At 48.3% G+C, this 15,164-nt stretch overlaps 1 protein-coding gene across 4 annotated transcripts in view; it reads left to right on the forward strand.

Annotated features, from left to right (window-relative positions):
* The window catches only part of Rasgrf1 (Ras protein specific guanine nucleotide releasing factor 1), a 111,049-nt gene extending 97,262 nt beyond the window's left edge, over positions 1 to 13,787 (forward strand). For 2 of the 4 annotated variants that reach the window (XM_076576814.1, XM_076576813.1), the window contains exons 25-28: positions 3,335 to 3,414; positions 6,852 to 6,969; positions 7,923 to 7,991; positions 12,477 to 13,787. In XM_076576814.1, the coding sequence (XP_076432929.1) occupies positions 3,335 to 3,414; positions 6,852 to 6,969; positions 7,923 to 7,991; positions 12,477 to 12,569 (360 nt within the window). In that variant the 3' untranslated portion in view covers positions 12,570 to 13,787. Of the gene's footprint in view, positions 1 to 3,334; positions 3,415 to 4,860; positions 5,216 to 6,851; positions 6,970 to 7,922; positions 7,992 to 12,476 lie in introns of those variants that run through there. The other 2 variants (XM_076576816.1, XM_076576815.1) reach the window with 2 other exon arrangements.
* Positions 13,788 to 15,164: the final 1,377 nt, after the last annotated feature.

The following is a 15,164-nucleotide window of genomic DNA, read 5'->3' on the forward strand; positions in this document are numbered from 1 at the left end:
CTTCCAAGAGCAGTCAATGTATGTGGCCTGGCCTGCATTCTAGGACATCATCCAGAACCAGGAGCCAGCAGGCCTGGTCGAATCAAAGTCAGAGATGCCTCTAGCAACACATACAGGGCTCAGCTTTAGTTGCAGACTAAACTGGATGGCTTTTCCAGCCTTTCCAGACCTCTCCAGCCTGTGCTGTAGTTACGTATCGACACTGTGCTTGGCTCCAACAGCTTCTAGAAGGCCATGTCCACGGCCCTGCCAACGAAAGCCAGGTTCCTTATCTGTCTCTCTGCAGGCAGCCTGTGGACTCTTGTGACACACCAAGATGGCCACATTTCCTAAAGACCCTGCAACACAATCTTGTTTGTATCACTTTCTTCTGTGTGTCAGCCCAATTCAGTAAAGCGTGACATGAAGTCCGCTCCAGCCCGACAGGAGAGTCAAGTGGACTTTGAAGTTTTTTGTTTCTCCTTTCTGATTTCAGTTCCCTTACCTGTCATCTTTCAAACAATCTCTGTCCCTTGGGGAAGTGTCTGATGTAGCTCTCCAGGACAGCAGCTATGAGGGATGGGCCTGTGGTTCTCTACCCCAGGGAAGTTGTACCTGTAGGGACAAAAACCTGTCTTCAGGTCACAATATGTCTTGGTCTCTTTGGGAGGAAACATTCATCACTTGATGTTTTCTGTTTGATAAGCAGGAAGGGGCTGTATTTTGGAGGCCACAGGAGCATCTTTCTTCCGGACACAGGCTCTTTGCTTGGTCCTTGATCCCAGTGACATATCAAAAGCATCCCCCCTTCCTTCCTGCTAGTGTCCACATTGAGCCAGAAAGCCTCAAGATCCAGGAGCCTAGCACCCCAGGGAGCACTAGAAGATGGGAGCTCCTGGCCCAGCCTAGGCACGTGACCTGGCTTCCAAAGTAAAACACAATGGGAAAACTTCATGATCTCCCAAACTCTCTCCTGGATAGAGTGTGGCAGCCCAGAGAGGATCTGTGTATACAGTAGGCACGAGGCTGTGGAAGGAATCAAACTGAGCCCTGCTCAGAGCTAGAGTGTTTCCCCAGGCATCTGAAACAGCCTACATAGGGCCAGTGAGATGGTGTGGTAGGTAAAATGGGTAAAGTTTAAGCCTGGTGACCTGAGTTCATCCCCCGAGCCCACGGTAGAAGGACTCCTGAGGCATGTCCTCTGACCTCTACATACACCTACAAATCACACACACACACACACACACACACACACACACACACACACACACACAGCCTGTATACATGTACATGACCTCAAAGTATGGGTACCTCTTTAGCCAGAACTACATTGACTAAACCTTGTGATCTAGCTTCTCTCTTCCCAAATCTACCGTATCTGACCTAGTGTTTCCCTTAGGGAATATCTGAGGAATGGGAATTTGCTCTTGTGTATGCTGAGTATGGGTGACAGAGACTGAGGAGGCCCCAGATTTGGTGCTAAATCCCCACATCTGACCCAAATCCCTCTTGGGTCATTCCTCTGCAGATGAGTGGACATGGAGAGGAGGAGGGTACCATCCTCAGAAGGACTGGTCCAGGTAGTCACCAAGACCCTGTTAAAGACTGGCCTAGGTGGCTGGGCAGTGGTGGTGCACGCCTTTAATCCCAGCACTCGGGAGGCAGAGCCAGGCGGATCTCTGTGAGTTTGAGGCCAGCCCGAGCTACAGAGTGAGTTCCAGGAAAGGCTCCAAAGCTACACAGAGAAACCCCATCTCTGAGGGAAAAAAAAAAAAAGATTGGCCTGGGAATGTGGGCTTTGCCAGAGTGCTGAAAGCCAATTCTAAAGGAAACTCAGAGTAAAATGCCTTATCTCGGTGTGGATTCAGTCCTTCTGTCACACGGCTCTGTCTTCAGGTCAGAATGCATTTGTGCTTTGAGCAGGGTCAATCTAAACACCAATTCTCCCTCTCCTTCCAGCTAAGGAGCCAAACAACCAATGCCCCTATCTTCTCTTTCCCCTCAAAGGATCCACAGTGAACATCCATCAGCATGAAAACTCACCCTGTCATGTTCTGTGACTGCACACACCACGGCCTGTGACTGTGTCCCTCTAGGGATGATTAATACTCCCAGTCTTATGATGCATGGCTGTCCTCAGCACAGTTTCTCAGCTACATTCTGGATTTTGAAGGCCATGTCTAGAAAGGAAAAACTAATCCCTCCCATCCTTTCATAAATGAGGGTATTGGGAGGCTGGAAAGATGGCTCAGTGGTTAAGAGCACTGGCTGCTCTTCCAGAGGTCCTGGGTTTAATTCCCAGCAGCCACATGGTGGCTCACAGCCATCTGTAATGAGATCTGGTGCCCTCTTCTCTCTGATACCCTCTTCTGTCATGCAGGCCTACATGAAAATTACATAAAAATACATGAATAAACAAATCTTAAGAAATAAAAAATAATAATAAGTGAAGGAACGGAGGGCCTCAAAGAGACATCCCGTAGACCAGACAGGGAAAGGAACACAGAGAGAGACCCAGGGCAGTGCAACCCAGCTGCCCACACTCTGCCCTGCTCTCATGTAGCCCAGGCCTGGCTGATCATTTCACATATCCTTTGCCAAGGATTCCATCCTTTCCACCCAGGCCTTTCTTGGATGATCAGCTCCTCTGCCATCCATTGCCTCAATTCTCGACCTTGGATAGCATTCTTGGCCCATCAAAGTAAAGGTATGGCTGGGTGGTGGTGGCGCATGCCTTTAATCCCAGCACTCGGGAGGCAGAGGCAGGCAGATCTCTGTGAGTTCGAGGCCAGCCTGGTCTCCAAAGCGAGTTCCAGGAAAGGCGCAAAGCTACACAGAGAAACCCTGTCTCGAAAAACCAAAAAAAAAAAAGTAAAGGTATGAAAAAAAAATGGTCAGAACCGTTCATTCTAACTCATGGAAAGATCATGAAGGCTGGCATACGGCTCAGTGACAGGGCACTTGCTTCACATGTCAACATCCCCAGGTTCAGTCCCCAGCACTGAAAGAAACAATCATGACCATGGAAACTCTTAGTTCTTTCCTGCTCTAAATGCAGGCCCCCTCAAGTCACCCACCCAGTCCTTCTAAATCATCAGTTCTCAGGAGCTTACCAGTTTCCAGGGTCATTACTCGCTTTGGTGTTCTAGGAGGTGTATGTGAAGAGAGGAACATATGACAGGGATCAAGCCTGAGTCCTAAGGAGATCACAGGTGAGGTTGCCAGGCACAGAAAGTCCCCACATCCAAATGTGGCCTGGAGCCCTCAGGTCAGCGTGTTGGATCATGGGCCGGAGCCTGGGACTTGGGACCTGCGTGTGTGTTGAATCTTAGTAAATGCTTCTGGTTCCTTCTAGACGAAAGCTTTGATTGACAAGCTCCAAAAGCTTGTGTCGTCAGAGGGCAGATTTAAGAACCTCAGAGAAGCTCTGAAAAAGTAAGTGATGCATCTTCATTGTTGTGTTTAAAATTGTAGACCGCATTACAGAGGCCTCTTCTCGCCACATCCGGTCCATGCAGGAGGTCTGCCTGTCCCTCTCCCTGCCACCAAGACCCATAGACTCTCCAGATCCCAGCAATGGGTCAGCTTTGCCCTCCGTTATTTACCAGAGAAATTCCAGAGCAGCTTAGCTGTCATTGACCGCAGAGTTGGTGCCAGATTTCTTGATTCTCAAATGCAATTTTCTATTTTAATAACTCCAATAACTGGCGTGCCAAGTCAGTTTATTTAGTGTGGTTGTGTTTCTTGTTCATGAGAAACAGTCATCAAAATGAGTGATTACACCGGGCGGTGGTGGCACGTGCCTTTAATCCCAGCACTCGGGAGGCAGAGGCAGGTGGATCTCTATGAGTTCGAGGCCAGCCTGGTCTACAGAGTGAGATCCAGGGCAGGCACCAAAACTACACAGAGAAACCCTGTCTCAAAAAACAAAAAAGTAAAAAAAAAAAAAAAAAAGAGTGAGTACATTACTAACAGTTGTGTCTTAGAATCAAAGAAATACATTTTACCGATAGTTGAAAACATCACCTTACAGTGTGCAGGGTACCTCCCTGACCGTTGCCACTGAACCCCATTGATACTGCCTGGGAAGTGGGTTTCTCAACCTCAGCACTGTTGTCAGCTGGTCCAGGATAGTTCTGTGTTCAATCCCACAATTGCATTGTGGGATTTCTAGGTGCACCCTGGCCTCACCCCATGGGATGCTAATGACATCTCTCCTCTTAAGACTACCAGAAACATTTCCAGACATTGTGAACCCCCACCCTAAGGCAGCTCTTTCCGTCCTGTCTTTCTAGACAAAAGATGGGGACCTGGTGGCTATGCCAAGGTCACGTGAACATGGCATTAGAACCTGGATTTGGCCTGAGCTGGCCTCCAAGACCAGTGCTTTGCAGTCTGCCTTGGGCACTCGCTCATGAGGTTTGGGTACCTCTGACAAGGAAGCCACTTTGGCTGCACGTTCATGAGACGTGGGCTCTGAAAAGACAAAGTTCTGCTTTTATTGCTCCCTAGCAATGCTTTCTTCAGGCTTCCATACTAGGCCCCACCCCATTTGTCCCCGTCTCGCTGCTGGCTGGCTGGCTCCTCAGTGGACCTCGGAGATGCTGGGTCCCTATAGCTTCCAGGAATACTCTCCTCCCTTCCATACGAGATCTCTTGACCACAGCCAATAAGAGCCCCAATGGAGGTCACTGCACATGGCCGCGGGACAGCCAACACCTCCAGCCCTTGACATTGGCTGGAATGCCCTGCTCACCCCCTCTTACCAGCCAGCCTCTCCTGCTGCCTCTTCATGTTTCCTTCCTGCCCTACTTCTTGTCCATCCCTCACTAGCTCAGTGTGCCATTGCCTTGACCATCTCCACTTTGTTTATGTCCTCAGACAGATGTTGAACCCATCTGTGCTGTCCGGCCGTCTCTCCTCCGCCTGGGCTCCCAGGAGCCCCTGTGGACTGTGCTTGTGCGGAGCTGCCCCACTGTGCATTCACCAACTGTCCGTCTGCCTCCGGGCGCTGCTCCATCTGCCTCCTTCACACGGCTTCCTCATCCACCGCAGCCACTACTGCTACCTAACTGTCTCCGTGGCTCCCATTCTGTCTGAGTCCCTCTCCTGACTGTCTTCCCTTTCAGGTTATCTGTGTAAGTGCCTCCCCCAGAACCCTCCGCTGCCTGGGACACAGGGCAGAGGGCTTATGGGGGCTTCTGGGAACCAGGATCTTTATGTAAGGCAGAGCTGCCCTGTGGAGCTGGAGAACATACCATGTCCAGTGATGCTGGGGAGTCTGTTTCATCAGAAAAGGGCCAGAAAGCAGAAGATGATTGACAACAGTCTTCAGACAGAAATAATGACACACCCAGAGAGTCCTGCAGCGGCTCTCCTGTGTGCGTCCTCAGCCCCATTCAATCGTCCCTGGAATCTTTTTCAGCCTGTTGTTGCTGGGCTCTTACTCTGGACTCTCCTCAGCTTCCTGGTCCTAGAGATCTCCATCAAAAGAACTCAGGCAGGATACACAGTGCAGTGTAGAAAAGATATATAGAGTTCATTATAAAGACACGTGCTCAGAGGATTAGAGCGAACAGTGGCCAGAGGGACCAGTGTGGTGACCTACATGGTTAGGTGGGCTTCACGCTCTTTCTAAAGCTCTCTGGAACAGCTTCCTGCAAAGCATTTTCCTGTCCAAGTGACTGACAGCCCCATTTGGATTAAGTCTTAAGAATGGGACAATGCAGTTATCTTTGTTCGAGAGCAGTCTTACTAGATACTTATCTATTGATGACCACTTAGGCAGTTTAGAGTGTCATTCCTTGAGCTGGGAACGTAGCTCAGTTGGTAGAGTGCTCACTTTAGCTTTCAAGAGGCACTGAGTTCGATCCCCAGCACCACATAAAATCAGGTGTGATGGTCAGGACAGCCAAGGCTATGTAGAGAGACCCAGTCTCAAAAAAGCAAAAACAACAACAAAAATCAGATGTGACAGTATACACCTTTAATCCCAGCACAGGGGAAATGGAGACAGGAGGATTAGTTCAAGGTCTATACCTCCCTTTCCTCCAGCATGGCAGGGGTGTCAAATGGCCTGAGGAACAATTCCTCTGCCATCCCGGCACTGAGCTGAGAGGAAGTTGTAGAGCACTGTCTCAGGAGTCCCCTGAAGCTGCTGAAGGGAGGAGGGAGGATAATGGCCGCTCACTCCCATCACCAATACCATTAATCCTTCCCCTGCACCCTCCCAAGGTACCAGAAAAGCTGCCATGGTACAGGCAAGGAGTCCCTGCTCAGAGCCACACATCAGAGGCCTGGTCCATCACACCAGGATCTCATCTCTTGTAACCCTAGACCCTGGGAATTGCCTACCCTTCCCAGAAGACACTTCCAGGAAGGTGATCAGAGGACCAGCCAGGGTTTCCTGCTTTGGCCCCTAAACTTAGGTGGCAAGAGGACAGGTCTTGGGGATGCTACACTGAGTGACTGCTGGAACTTGGGTGTGGGTGGCCCATCCTTCCTAGAGGTGACCGAACATAGAGTAACAGTGGAAAAAACAGTGAACTGGGAGGAGGCTGGGAAGAGCTGGTGAGCTCCACCGGGCAGACACCAGAGAAGTAAAGAAAGGCATTTTGGGTCACAGAGGGAAGAGATACAAGTAAGACCCCCCCTTCCCTGCAGCCTGTGGGTGAGGGTCCAGGCTGTTCCACACTATCCTGCCCTTCAGCCTGGCTTGAAGTCTAGGCAAGCTTGAATGTGCCCCATGATTCTTCATAACTAGAAATCCCTTTGCCTCTAGCCAGGCAGAGTCTGCATGCAGGGTACTCTGTTCTTAGCAGAAGTTCCTTTCCTTAAGTGAAAAACTTTTGTGGATGCCATTTGTTTCCAAGTTGTGACCCACCCTGTGTCCCTTACCTGGGGATGTACCTCACTGACTTGGCCTTCATCGAGGAGGGGACACCCAATTACACAGAGGACGGCCTGGTCAACTTCTCCAAGATGAGGATGGTATGTTTCCCTGGGTAGATGGGGCCACAACTCCAGACTGAGCCACCCAGACACTGCCCCAGCACAGCCTGTTCTGCCTGCCCCTGTTCCAAGTACACCCAGTGGAAGGCCACCAGTAAAAACTGTGACTGACACTAATGACATTAGCCCTGTGTTCCCTTCCTTTCCCACGTGAGCTCAGCACCCTCCCCACAGGGAAGGATGGGGAAGGTCAAGAGACCAGCTCAAGGCCCTCTACATGTGAAAAGAAGAGCCGGTTCGGAATGCTGGGTCTGACCTCACACTCCACACCTTTCCTCACATCCCACCCTTTAATGTCCACAGAAAGGCTTGTTTTGTATAACTAAAGAAAAATCATTCTGCAACACCACCGCGTAAGAAAGAAAGTTTCAAATCTGCTCCAAAAAATCCAGAACATGAAGTTGAGAGGACCCAAGAAGACCCCTCTGAGTAGGCACAGGACTTCTGGACATCCACGTCTCTCACTCATCCCAAACAGAGAGCCTCTATTTGCACCCATTTTTTGCAAAATGGGCTTACACACTAATAAAAATCATGCCTTTCAAACACAAATGAGAAGCCCCATCTTGGTGATAGAGGGAAGCCCTTATGCTTCACATCCTGGCATGCACCCATTAGACACCCACAAGCCTTTCACTCTGACTGGCAGCTGGGGTTTGGTTGTAGTGGTGTGGGGAAGTCTGTGGCCCTGACTGAGAGAGTTTCCTCAGTCACACAACATACACACACACACACACACACACACACACACACACACACACACACACACACATTAGCACAGTTATCCCAACAGGCAGGTGGGTGGTGTAAAGAAAGCCAGTGGAGTTTTTCAAGAGGCAGCGTGACTTCAGGCACAGCTACCGGTGACCCTTTTCATCCACAAGGCAGCATGAGAGAACAGACTATTCTAAAACTCCCCTGCCTTCCCGCAGATCTCCCATATTATCCGAGAGATTCGCCAGTTTCAACAGACTGCCTACAAAATCGAACACCAAGCAAAGGTAAGAGGACAACACGTGGGGTCTCTCCTCTCCGTCACAGTGCTGCCGTCTGCACAGGCTTCTGCCCTTTCCTGAAGCATCTTTCTGCACCCCTTCCTGGATCCTCATGGTCCAGCATAAAATGCCATGTCCTTAAGGAAACCACCCCTATTACTATTCCCTGGCTGCTCCTTACTTGTGATTCTTGCCTGATTTGACATCCCACAGGTGGCTTAAAACAGTGTCTGCTCTCCCACAGGGCTAGAGAGGCGGCTCCAAACATCTCCTTTGCTTGGTTGGTTAGTTGTAGTTTTGCTTGGTTTTTGGTTTATAGGGTGCGTGCGTGCGTGCGTGCGTGCGTGTGTGTTCACATGTACATGTACCACAGAGCCTGAGGAAATAAGAGGACAACTTACAGAAGTCAGTTTTCTCCTTCTACCACATAAATTTCAGGGATTGAATTTTAGATCTCCAGGCTTGACAGCAAGTGCTCGCCATCTTGCTGGCCCTTGATTGGTGTTTTTTCAAAGCCTCACGTAGCCCATGCTGGCCCCAGATTCAATACGTAGCCAAAGACAACCTTGAACTTGGCATCTTCCAGCCTCCATTTCCCAAGGGCTGGGAATCCAGGTGTGCACCACCAGGCTCCTTTTCTGTGGTGCTGAAGATCAAAGCCAGACTTTGCAGATGGTGGTCAGGACACTGAGCTCTACCCCCATCCCCAAACACTTCTAGTTTTTGAAAAGTACTATGCTGCAAAGACACAGAAGTCACAGGTTTTCCTCCCAAAGACCAGAGTATCCTTCTCAAGTCTGTATCTGCGCCAGTTCATAAACACAGCACATTCTTCTTCTACTATAATGTCACCAGCTACCCATTGCTCAGCACCATCCTGTTTTCCTTATGTGTCTGAAGTCACTCAGTGGCCTTTTTCTTGCTTAAAGCTGCAGAGAAATCCATTCCTCTCACTAGTCCTTTACGTGATGGACATCTAGCTCATTTTAGTCTTTCTCTGCTACAAACCAAGCCCAAAGAAATAATTTGTTAGAGTTGGGGATATGAGTCAGTTGGTAGTGTACTTGCCTAGGATGCATGATGCCCTGGGTTTGATCCCCAGCATAAAAGCAGGCATGGTGGCCTGGGCCTGTAACCCCAGCCCTTGAGAGATGAAAGCAGAAGTATCAGAAGTTCCAGGTCATTGCATTCTTAGCTACATAGCAAATTTGAGGCCAGTCTGGATGACTTGAAACCTTGTCTCAAAAAAAAAAATGTTGCTGGGTATGGTGGCACACACCTTTAACCCCAGCACTCAGGATGCAGAGGCAGGTGGATCTCTGTGAGTTCAAGGCCAACCTGGTCTCTATAGTGAGTTCCAGAGCTACATAAAAGAGAGACTCCGTCTCAAAAAACAGCAAAAGTTAATTCTGTGCCATGTTCTGCTCTGCTGTGTAGAGAAGATCTGTGGATAGCTAACTGGGTCACTGGTATGTTGCTCTTTGTTCATCCAATGGACACATATTGAGTGAGTGAGTACTGTGCTCCCAGCACTATCTCAGGCCACAAGGCACAGTATACAAAATAGGTAAGCACTTGGTCCTCAGGAGCTGGCACTCTGGCGGGAAATAGACAAAGCAGTAAAAACCACAGCATGACAGTAGCACTCAGTGGGAGAATGCTTGCTTGGCATAACTGAGGCTCTGGAGTTCAATTTCCACCTGCCGCAGCAAAAAGAAAAACTAAATGAAACACACACACACACACACACACACACACACACACACACACACATACACACACACGCCATTACTCTAGATTAAAGGAGAGGTTAAAATACATGGCATATAAATTCAGTGTCTGAATGTTGATTTAGACCCCGGGTTTATAAATACCATGAGGGCTGGCAAGGTAGCTAAGCAAGCCTAACAATCCAGTTTGATCCCCAGAACCCACAAAGAGAGAACTAAGTTCCCAAAGTTGTCCTCTGATTTCCACATACACACCATGGCACATGAATGCCCGCCCTCCCCCCCCCCCCCCCCCCGCACACACACACACAAAAAAAAACACATATACACACATAATAATAATAATATAAAAGTACAAATCCTGGCTGGCCAGAAGCTCAATATGTAGACCAGCCTGGTCTTGAACTCACAGAGACTGGCCTGCCTCCGACTCCCACCATATCTAACACTTTTTTAAAAAGTACCTCATGAAGGCTAGGATTACCTTTGTACATGCTAGGCAAGCACTCTACCAACTGAGTTTTATCCCTAGTCATACATCATTTAGCCTATAAAAAAAAAATTTTTTTTTCCGAGACAGGGTTTCTCTGTGTAACATTCCTGGCTGACTATCCTGGAACTTGCTTTATAGACCAGGCTGGCCTCAAACTTACAGAGATCCACCTGCCTCTGCCTCCCAAGTGCTGGGATTAAAGGAGTGGGCCACGACCACCTGCCTTAATAAGAAATAATATTAAGGGCTGAGGAGATAGCCTAGTGCAGTGGTTCTCAATCTGTAGGTCATGACCCCTTTGGGGGACTTGAACAACCCTTTCAGAGAGAAAGAGAACTATTAAGGCATAGGCTATCCATTTAAATTTAGCAGCATCTGGAGGAGCTTTGTTAGTGGGTCACACACTGTATCTAGAAAGCACTGTGGTGATAACATGACACCCTAGAAAGTCCCAGAAGCTACCAACAAATTCCGAGGGCTCTTTTCTGTCTCCTGCCACTTTAACCTTCTCTCAAGCTCTGGTGTTCAGTACATAGAAATACCACTGCCCCTCGAACTTCCTGAGTGTCTCAGCAGGGATGGATTCGTCACCAATCTCCAGCTCAAGGAAATCAGGGAAACTGAACTTGGTGCCCACATGGAAAGCACTGGTCAGTCTGCTTTGGGAGCTGAGTGCATTTATATAGTCTAGAAAGAACCCTTTCCATGGAGCTACGGGCTAGGACTAAAAGTCTAGTTCATTTCATACGGTCATAGGTCACCCTGTCTTTATCTGTAGGACTGGGTGAAGCCAGATGCTGACATCTGAGGTCATCTTCCTAGAGATACAGAGTATGAGCTGTCAATCAGCATAGCAATAATTTCATCTGTCAATCAGCATCCATCTGCTTCTGACCTTCATGGTGACAGAGTCAGTTCCCCAAGACAAAAGCAACAGGCTTGGTCTCCCCTAAGCAGCTATCACTAGACTTTCAAGCACAGAATATGGGTGTTTCGTTTCCTTCATTTCCTTGGTCTCCCCTAAGCAGCTATCACTAGACTTTCAAGCACAAAATATGGGTGTTTCATTTCCTTCTTTTTCTTGGTTTCTGTCCAGGGAGAAAGGCACACTTAGTTCCAAATTGACAAATTCATGAACCTTGGATCCAGGGGATGCTTGTAAGGTTAGAGCTCTGATCTCTCATTGAATGCGCAGGAACTCAGAAAAAGACTTAGAATCAAGAGTACAGTGGACAGTCAGGAGGAAATACAACTAAATTTCCCAGGGTGACCATTCTCAGTTTTTCATACTAACATTTTACATCAGACTCTGCCATGGGAAACCTACACCGGCCCTTCCTGAGAGAGCATTGCTGTGTGTAAACATACACACCTGACATGGCTGGAGATCTCGCGCTTCACACTGAAACACTGCAGGAATTGTGAACACCCACCTGCCACTTAGATTGAACAATCGGCCTTTTCAGGGAGTTGTTTATTTTGTTTAAGTCCAAAATATTTCCTTAAAAGACCAACTAAAAATAAGAGAGAGAGAGAGAGAGAGAGAGAGAGAGAGAGAGAGAGAGAGAGAGAGAGAGAGAGAGAATGAAGAAGAGAGGGAGGGAGGGAGGGAGGGAGGGAGGAAGGAAGGAAGGAAGGAAGGAAGGAAGGAAGGAAGGAAGGAAGGAAGGAAGGAAGGAAGGAAGGAAGGAAGGAAGGAAGGAAGGAAAAAGCAGTCAAGAGTAATGTTTACCAGGTGTGGTTTATTACCATTAAGATGTTTATTAAGAGAATATAGGAACTGCGGATATAACTCAGTAGTTCTAACTCCAACAAAACACACACACACATACACACACACATACACACACACTAAATCTTAAAGTGTAATTTAAATAGAAAAGTTATATTAAGACAAACACAGCCAGATATGATGGTGCTAGCACTTGGGAAGCTGAGGCAAGGGAGCCTGAGTTTGAGGCTAGAGTTAGCATTGTCACCTAGCAAGTCCCTTGGGTGGTGGAGGTGGCCGAGACCCTCTGCCTCATACATGTGTGTCCTGAACCTACAAAAGTGTTTGGTTCTGCCAGGCATGGTGCTGTTCAGACTTAAAACAAAAGGATGGTCTCAAGTTCAAGACTAACCTGGGCTACATAGTGAGTTCCAAGCCAGCCTTGGGCTATAGAGTAAGACCCTATCTCAAATAACCAAGACAAAAGAAAAACTTTTGCAAGAGACCCAGTGTCCAGGGACGTCCCACCATTCTATTGCTCCTTTCTCTCATTTCAGGTGACTCAGTACTTACTGGATCGATCTTTTGTAATGGACGAAGAAAGTCTCTATGAGTCTTCTCTCCGCATAGAACCGAAACTCCCCACCTGAAGCTCACCCACCCTGCCCCAGCCGCTCCCGGGACACCCGCTATATGATATTGTACATAATCGTTTGGTTCCTCCGGATTTCTTCTTCAGTATGTGCTTCTCCAAGAATACAAATCTGTTCTTGTTCTTAGATTCCTGTAGAACCGGAATATGAATTTCTGCACTGTCTCAGACTCTGCCCCACCCCCTGCGGAGCCTGTTCCTTCAAACAGCTGTACTCCCTGTCAGCTCTCCCAGGCCCTCACTCCAATCAGAAGGGGAGACAGAGCCCACGTGACACAAGTCTCAAACTCCAACCCTGCTTCGTCCCTCCCAGCCCAGGCCCCTGGGTTAGCTCAGGCCACTCAGGCATCCTCCCCAGCATGTTCCATGTAGTTGTTATAACTGGGTGGGGGGAGGGGGAGGAGGGAGGGGGAAGTCATACCTGCAAGTCCAGTCCTTGACACCTCTTCCTGCTGATGGTGATGCCAATTTCCAAAGCAGCTTCTTCAGCCAGTACCGCAGGTCTCAACAGTCCCCATTTGTGGAATCCCAGTAAATTTGGCTGGAAGGGAGTCCTCTCAGCTGAGAACCACGCCCCTTGCACCAAACGCCACCACTTCCGGCACCGTGCTGCCCTCTGCTCTAGGATTAACACCAGATAGCATGAAAAGCAGACTCAGTAGAAGTGGACAGGGCCCTGGAACTTCTCTAGGAAAATGGAATCACTACACCAAGTCGTGGTGACTCTGGCCGACCTCTGCCCAGCCTCCAATGGAAGTCAGGAACACACAAAAAAAAATCACTTCTCCTCTTTCAGCTGCCTGACAGTCACTACAAGCTTATGTTGAGATGCCCTGAGTCTGTATACTTTGTGGTAATTAGTCCCATGACATAGAATTAGGAAATCAATAACCGAGTGTTTTTATTGCATATACTGTAGTCCTGTCTAAATGCCTTCTAGCAGGAATATAGTGAGGTAGTGCTTATTCTGTGAATATTACCATAATTTTTTTTACATTGTACAGTAGAGAGAACACTCAGACGTGGCAGGCATGCTCCACTACAGCAGACAGACAACTTTTGCTGTAAGCAATACCTAGCGGTATGAGGATTCTATTTCAAGCCCTAAAATATTTCCACTCACAGCTTGTTTGGGAAAAAAAAATTTTCCATTTTTGTAAAAATATATGTTTCCTGATTACCTCTTGCTAATAAATCTATTCTATCTCAGGGTGAACCGTGAGTTTTGATGGGTTTCATTTGTCCCCACAAGAAATACTGGATGAGAGTTGTTCCTTACCAATCCCTGGGCTGGCATCAGAGCTGTCCAGTGACAGTGACATCATCCTTGCTTTGATCTGATGAGGTTGACTGGCTCCATCACCCATGGTACCCAGAAACCATCCCTCGGAAACTGAATGACTTGAAGCCATTTGCCTTGCTTCCCCCAGTTCTGTGGGTTTACTGGGCCCCACTAGCAGCTCTTGCTTGGGGACTCTCATGAGACTACAATCAACCGCACAGGTGCAAGGGTTGCCGTCACATGAAGGTGGCCCCTGCCCACATACCCAAGACGGTGGTCTGACACAGCTAGCAGTTGACGTTTCCCAGGCGCCGCTCTAGGGCCGTCAACAGGATCATTCACAGTAGCATCTTTGTGTGACTTGGGTGTCTTGCTATGTCCAAGAGTGACTGCTCCAAGTCTCAGGAAGATATTCACGGGGGCTTCTCCAAACCTGCCTCCGAAGCGGCAGAATGGCATACAACATTCTACGTGCTAAGCACAAGGAGAGGGGGCTTCTGTTCTCAATGAAAAAAGGAAAGGAAGAAATGTCCAGCCATCTTTCACTGACTAGAGAAACAGACTGTGAGAGCCACGCTGCCAGACACAGGTGCAGAAAGTACGATGCCAAGGAGACTGACCAGTGGGCTGAGGTGAACGTGAGGAGGGTAATAGAGCCCCACAGGAGTGAAGACACCAGTGTTGAGAGATGGTCTACCAGGAAGATAGGGTGGGGCGTCTCTCCCTTCTTCCTGACTGTGGATGCAATGAAACCAGCTGCCTCCTACTCCTGCCACCATGTCTGCCCCCCACCCCATGATGGGCTATGTCCCTTGACCCGTGAGCCAAATAAACCATTCCTCTCTTAAAGTGCTTTCTGTCAGGGATGTAGTCACAGTACCAAGAAAAGTCACCAATGCAAGCACTTGCTGGCTAGATGAGACCAGCAAAGTCACTCAACCTCTCAGAGACTCAATTTTTTTTTTAACCCGAAAAACTGAGCTTGAAAATAATATCTCTGGCTAGAGAGATGGCTCCATAGTTAAGAAAACTGGCTGCCCTTCAGAAAAACCAGATTCCAATCCTAGCACCCACATGGTGGCTCACCATGGTCTGCAACTCCAGTTCCAGGGCAACACCCTCTTCTGGTCTCCATGGACACTAGGCATACACATGGTACATAGACATCCATACAACACAGACATATATCAAAACACCCATTCATGTGAATTTTTTAAAAAGGAAAATGATATTTCATCACAAAGTAGTATTAACTGAGCCAACACAAGCCAACCACCACTCATTGAAAACCCCAAATCCAAAATGCTCTCA

Source organism: Peromyscus maniculatus, chromosome 7, assembly GCF_049852395.1.
Source record: "Peromyscus maniculatus bairdii isolate BWxNUB_F1_BW_parent chromosome 7, HU_Pman_BW_mat_3.1, whole genome shotgun sequence".
Lineage (NCBI taxonomy): Eukaryota > Metazoa > Chordata > Mammalia > Rodentia > Cricetidae > Peromyscus > Peromyscus maniculatus.